Source organism: Benincasa hispida, chromosome 3 (assembly GCF_009727055.1).
Source record: "Benincasa hispida cultivar B227 chromosome 3, ASM972705v1, whole genome shotgun sequence".
NCBI classification, from domain to species: Eukaryota; Viridiplantae; Streptophyta; class Magnoliopsida; order Cucurbitales; family Cucurbitaceae; genus Benincasa; species Benincasa hispida.
Genome location: NC_052351.1, coordinates 30,447,057 through 30,453,867, shown reverse-complemented (window position 1 = coordinate 30,453,867; position 6,811 = coordinate 30,447,057). Strand labels below are relative to the sequence as shown.

The following is a 6,811-nucleotide window of genomic DNA, read 5'->3' as shown; positions in this document are numbered from 1 at the left end:
GAGCGAGACGTGTTCGTGATACATCGACTACATACTGAGTGGTGAGTGAGAGAGAATGACGCTATTGCCTCATAATATTGTGTAGAAGACTGATCGCTATGTGTGTAGTAGCGAGAACACTCTCACTAGCTCTCTTTTTTTTGTTTCTTTTTCTAATAGCATTGCAAGTTTTTATTTTGTGGAAAAAACAACCGAATGTTGAAACAAGATGAGAAAAACTTGGTTGGAAATGACCTAATGTACCATTTAGAAGTTTCAATTAGATCTTATTTTAGTCAATGACACACTATAATAACCTACCATTTAACTTGTTTTTTCAAGAAAAGTCAATGTTTAATACAAATAAAAAAAAGCATTGTGTTAACACAAATAGGTAACTTACAACGTGCACTGTCGGAGTTGGAGTAACGTGCGTGCCGATGTCGGAAGAGCAGCCACCGGACCTCCAAGCTTGCAAAGAAAAAAGTGAATGGGGGACGGAAGGAGTGGGAGGAAAATGGTGAAAAAGTGGAGTGGAAAGGAAAGGGGAGGAGGGGGGGGGGGATTAGGAAAAATGGGAAGGAAAAACGGGGGAAAAGAAAAATTGGGGAAAAGGAAAAGTAAATTTTTTTAAAACTTTTGCCGATGCGTTGTGCGTCGGGATAAGTGTCTAGTTGTGTCGTCATAAATAAGTAAAAAAATTTCGGTCTTGCTTCATTTTGGTCGACGAATTAAAATTACATCGGGAAAAACCAGTTTATGTCGACAAAAATTAATGTATCGGAAAAAAAAACATCGAAACAGATAAAAATTCTTGTAGTGAAATCATTGTGAAAGATTCTCGGGGAGAAATTTCCTACCTTAGTTCAATTTTATGAATGGTTATTTCCTATATATACACAATTTTGTTTGTTTTAAACTTTGATTAAAACTATGAAAAATATATATATTTTAGGACATTTTTGGATTGACTAGAAAAAATATTTTCTAAAAGATCATTTTCATTTAAACAAATTTTATAAAAATGTTTTAAAATAAATACACTTATATATTTGGGTTACATTATTTTCTCAAAAAGTGTTTACATACACAAGTTTGTTTGGTTTACTATACTTAAAAGTGTTTTTATTAATATCAAATTACTATAAAAGAAGACTATTAAACACTATGAACTATCGTCAGAGGTGATCAATGGAGTTGAACGTCGAAGGTAGTCATCGGAAGGTGGTCGTCACCGCATTAGACGTCGAAGGCAACCTTGCGAGAATTGGTCAGTAGAGTAATTATCAGAGTTGGTTATTGGAGGTGATTGTCGAAATTGGTCATTAAAAGTGGTCATTGAAGTTCGTCACCGACAAGTGGAGTCATTGAAAACTTAGAACGGAGAGAAAAATGGTTATTTAAGCGACTAAAATGTAAATAGTGATATTATAGTAAATCGTGGGTTAAAATAAATCTTCCACTAAAATGTTAATAGTGCTATTATAGTAAATGGTGAGTTAGAATAATTCTTACCCCTTTTTTTTAACACACGTCCCGAATGCTTTAGAGCTAAATTGGTGAGCCTCAAACACTTCCATAGGAGCTATTCTAAACCCACTTTACTTATAAAAAAGCATAAATCTGGGTCATATATGATTTTTGAGGGAAGTATAACCTTGTAACCTAGTGTCTAGATCTAAATTATAGTTATTATAGGGACCTTCAAAATGCTTGGCTTTTTCTTCTTTGTTATAATTATAAATATTATCATATGAAACAAAAATGGATGGATCGAGAGGTAGATTCCAAAATTCTATACCAATATGATTTATTTTTTATAAACCATGCCTTTATGATCAAAGGTCCAGGTAGAGATGATATTCGACAAACTAAGCATCGGACCATTATATAAGGACCGACAAAGCAACACACATATCTTAATTCAAACTGCAAGACGGGAAATTTACCTTCTCGAGGAAGAAACTTATCCAATCCCAAAAAACAGGTGGATATCTTGACAAAAACCAAGAATAATGTGTGAAAATTTGAAATATGTTTTCTTGATTGATTTTAATCTGTTCAACAGAAGTTATGATTATCGTTCGCCTTGATTTTGTCTAGTGGGAGTCAAATGGCATTAACTTTCGATCCACTTTTCTTTAGTCTGATCTCAGTCTTTCTCCAACTGACCTGCATAAGAGATATCCTCACGTTAGTATGGTGTCGAACCTATTGCACTATGATGCTTAAGTTAGTACAAGAAGTGAATAATTTAGCTAAACATTAAAAGATTTAAGATCGACACTCTTCTTTTGAGAGTACTTACCTTCCCCAGTGGAGTTGGCTAAATGAAGCTATTTATAAATCTATCATATACTAGTCTACAGTTGCATGTGACGGTATAGGTGGTGTTGAGGACGTTTCTGATGATTGAGGTTGCAAGGTGTCAATCTGACCTTGACTCATTTATTTTTTAATTGGTATATGGTTATTGACTCGACTAGTCAATCCTAAACCTCAAGGCACTAACATTTTCCTATTGAGATGCACACATTCCTCTATGCTCTTTTTTCGATACGGTGGTACTTTTTAGGTTTGAGCTTACCTTGGACGACCCTTAACTTATAGAATTAAATTAATATATATAATATATATAGTTTCAAACTTGATATATATTTAAAAAGAGAGAAGAAAAAGAAAATCAATAAATAACAATACATTTCCAATAAAACCAATTGAAAAGAAGTGACAAGAAAAATAGACAGATGAGGGAGAGGGGGGTCCAAGTCTCAAGTCCCAACAATTAGGACGTCAATAAAACCAATTGACGGTAATGGCAGAAATCTTCTATCTGCCTCTGCTACATATTATCCAGACTTTTCTCCATAAAAAATGTGCCCTTGAGAAAGAAAAAAAAAATCTTGGGCAAGACGAACCCAATCAATTAGGACGTCCTAGCAAGAAGCCAACACATCTTTTTTTTTTTGGTGATAGCTCTTCTTCCTCTCTAGAAAGTAACATTATACTGGGAAAAAAAAAACCAGGATGTCTCACATAATTAAAAATCTTCACTGTTATAATAATAAAAATAATTACATTGGTAAGATTACAAATTTAGAGGTAATTTGTATTTATATAGTTTAAGAATTTTCCGAAATTATAAATTTAGTCCATACATTTTGATATTTCTTAAAGTTAATAGATTTAGTAAATACAACTAAAAGTCTGAAGTTTTATTAGATACAATATTTAAATTTATATACAATAGATCAATTAGGGTTTGGTTTAGAGGATCACATTCTGTTTTATGTTTTCAAATAATTTATCAAATATATGTTTGGCAGAATTTGAATTTTATTTTTGAAAACTGTTTTCGAATTCTGTGATTCAAATAGTACAAATTCTGAAAACAATATATTTATATTTGCATTATATTTAGAGTATGAATTTTGAATTTTAAAGTACTGAATTATAGTAGATAAAGATAAAAACGCTTAGAGGTACAATCATTTTTTGAAAAGTTAAATATATATTGTGTAATATATTATAAATTATATAATATTACAAAATAATAATTATTAAGCCCATAAATAAATTAATAATAGTTTATTGTCAACTAATATTTAGTGGGTAATTACAACAAGTGTTATGATTTATAAATATAATATCAATCGCACTTTTAAACAATTATTTGAATTCGAATCCAGATTCTAAATTTGCTACCAAGCACATATCTGAAAACATAAAATACAACTCTACTTCAATTGAACAATTATTTTCAAATTTATGTTTTCAGATTCTCTACCAAACAAACCCTAATTTTTCAAAATTTCAAATTTATCATGAATATATTAGATGAAAATTTGAAAGTCAAGTACTAAATTGACACGAATGGAATCTTTTTCAAATTATATAATACGTTTTGGTGGCACATATGGTAAGTTTATTCTCAGAATAATACTTGAGTACATCTTAAGATAAACTCTTTTTTCTTTTTCATCCCAATTTTAACTGCATGTACAGTAAAAAAAAAAATTAAAAATATTTAGAGTGTTTGTCATTCGATAAAGTATGAATACACGGGCACACACGAATATTTAGTAAATCAAAATGCAATCAGAAAAAGGATTTGAAAGAGGAAAACGCAACAGACCATCCAGTTTGAGTAGGATGAACAGAATCCCAAAAGAAAGCTGATTTGGGATTATTACATAACACAAACTTTTTATTACCTTGTTCATCCACACTCCCACACTCAAATCCACTGCTCACTCCAAAACAACATGGCTTCAATGGCGTTTTAAACTCTAACACAACTCCAGGCTTCTTGCTGCGGCTCTGAATTATGGACAAGAACGCGTCATACACATCAAGAACGAAGATTTTAGAAGACGACGAAGCATGTTTTGTTTCTTTGTTGAGCTTGGCCACAGCTTGATTCAATAGAAAGTTGTGAAAACGGACGAAGGAGTTTATGGTTTGATTGCATTGCTTGAATGAGAATGGAGCTGTAAATATAGGAAGACATCCTAATGGGCCTAGCCCCGTCACTACTATTTTCTTCACTCCTAATCTCCTAATGCGCTTCAAATCTATCACAATTTGATTTACTACAGAGTTTATGAACGGTTTCAATCCCTGTGAAATAAGTAAATATCAAAGATTATAAGAGATCAGTGTTTTTCCATGTTATCTAATATCGTATTAAAACTCATGAAATTAAAAATCGATCCAAGAATTGTGAGTCCAAAGAGACATCATCTTTAATAAACATATCGACGATCCCACCTTGAAGAAGAGCAAGGGATCTTACGATGCTTAATATATGAGTTACTCCTCTCGTTACCAATTTTGAAATGAAACCTCATGTTATCTAATATATTGTTACAATGAAACTTTCCATTTAATTTTGCACAAATCAATTTGTCCGTTGTCCATTTTAGAAAAATAATAATTTTATTCAGTCAAAGTAAACTTAGTTCAATTAAACTAAAGTATGTGTTGAAGATTAAGAAGTTTGTGGTTGGATTTTTCCGGCCTAATACACTTAAAAAAATTAAAAAAATATTTCAAACCAATATAACAAAAATTTTCAAAAACTATATGTTTAAATAAGATATCATTTTCTAATAATTTTATTTTTAAAAATTTATATTTCTTTTCTCTTGAATTCCTTATCATGGTTTTTACTTTCTAAAAGAAAAATTCTATTCTAAATCAAAAACTATTTTGTTAGTTTTCAAAAACTTGGTTTAGCTTTTAAAAAAATGGATAGGAAGTAGATAATGCAACATCAAAATTTAGTGATAAACGTAAAGTTTAGAAACTTAATTTCTAAAAATCATAAATAAAAACCAATCGGGCTTAAATAATTTCCAAATATCTTAATGATATTACAATTCTAATTAAATTGTCCAACTATAAACTCTCAACATTACAGCACAATCATTCAGTTCAAATATTACAAAACACAACACAGTCTCAAATACATATTCAATTTAAATATAACATTATTTGGCTGATAATAATTAGCCTATTTTTATTTCGTATTTCCAAATTGGATCCATAACAAAAATGGTGTCCACTCCCTGTTATATTTTTAGTGTAAACAGAGATTCTATCAAGATAAACGAACACGATCCCTAATGCATTGTGAAAGAAGAGGAACTGATTAATAATTAATTATGAACATTGCTGAATTAAAAATTATGGAAATTGATACCTGGGCAGAGCCGTTAGTGGCAAGATAAAAAGAGTAGTCATTGCCAGAAACAGAGACAAGTGCAACAGAGTGTTGGGCATCTCCATTACTGAACACAGATTCGACATGTCGAAGATGTTGAAAGAAATCAATTTGTGTGGTCATATTTGGGAGAGGAACCGACGTGTCGAAAACCCCTGTTCCACCAAATGCAAAATTTATACCCGATTCTTTCAATCTTTCCACCCCAACTTCACTTCGGATACTGAATGGTATCGGAGATTTCACCCCTAAATGTTTTGCTGCAAATTACATATCATAATTCCTACTTAATTATTTCATAGTATATTACAGATGGAGAGAAATTAAATTAAGAATCAGTTTATAATTAATTACCTAAAAAATCAGTGAGAACACGACCATCGGAAAAACGACCACTGGGTTTTCCGGGAAAAGTAATTCCATAGGGAAATTGCTGAGCACTTGAAAAGGGAAGCAGAATGTTGCCAGTATCAACATATGAATCCCCAAAAACAAACAGTTTCGTTGGCCGCAAACGGTGGCGCCTGTGGTGGTGGTGGTGGTGGTCACCGTAATACCTACCCGCCGATGCCGATCCTTGTCCTGTACACGACAAATTAAATTTTAAATTTTTTAACAAGAAAAGACCTTATTAATTTCGAATCAAATGTATACAGAAACCAACCAGAAAAGAGAGAGATCATGAAAAAGAAGAAAGAGAAGAGAAGGCTCAGATTAAAGTTCATTATTGTATGATAATTATTTTAATTATATGCTCATATATGCTGCTGCGATGGTAGGGAAATTGTGTTGCAAGTGTTGAATAGTTGATCTGATCGTGTATGCTTTAACGGCCTATACATATATAAAGTTAAGTGGTAGCCGGCCAAGATGCCACTTAATCATGTTATAAAGGGTCGAATTAAATGGATGATATGTGACAAAATATATTGTTTAAGGCAATAAAACATCACCGCTTCGAAAGTTTGTTTTTCCTTCCCAAAAGGTTTCGTTCGGTAATTTTTACGTTGTTGTTTTCCATTTTTATATATATAAATTTGATTTTCATTTATGTGATATAAAGTTAATCGATAAGAAATGAGACTAGCTATAATTCACACGTACTTC

General features: G+C 31.6%; 1 protein-coding gene across 1 annotated transcript; it reads right to left on the bottom strand.

Moving 5' to 3' along the window:
- Nucleotides 1-4,041: 4,041 nt before the first annotated feature.
- On the bottom strand, nt 4,042-6,494 carry LOC120074515 (GDSL esterase/lipase At5g03610-like). The gene is made up of 4 exons (XM_039027666.1): nt 6,369-6,494; nt 6,059-6,286; nt 5,684-5,964; nt 4,042-4,599 (listed from the first exon to the last, which is right to left on the bottom strand). Exons 1-4 carry the CDS (start codon nt 6,427-6,429, stop codon nt 4,078-4,080), a joined length of 1,092 nt encoding a protein of 363 aa, XP_038883594.1. The 5' UTR covers nt 6,430-6,494; the 3' UTR covers nt 4,042-4,077.
- Between the last annotated feature and the right edge of the window lie 317 nt (nt 6,495-6,811).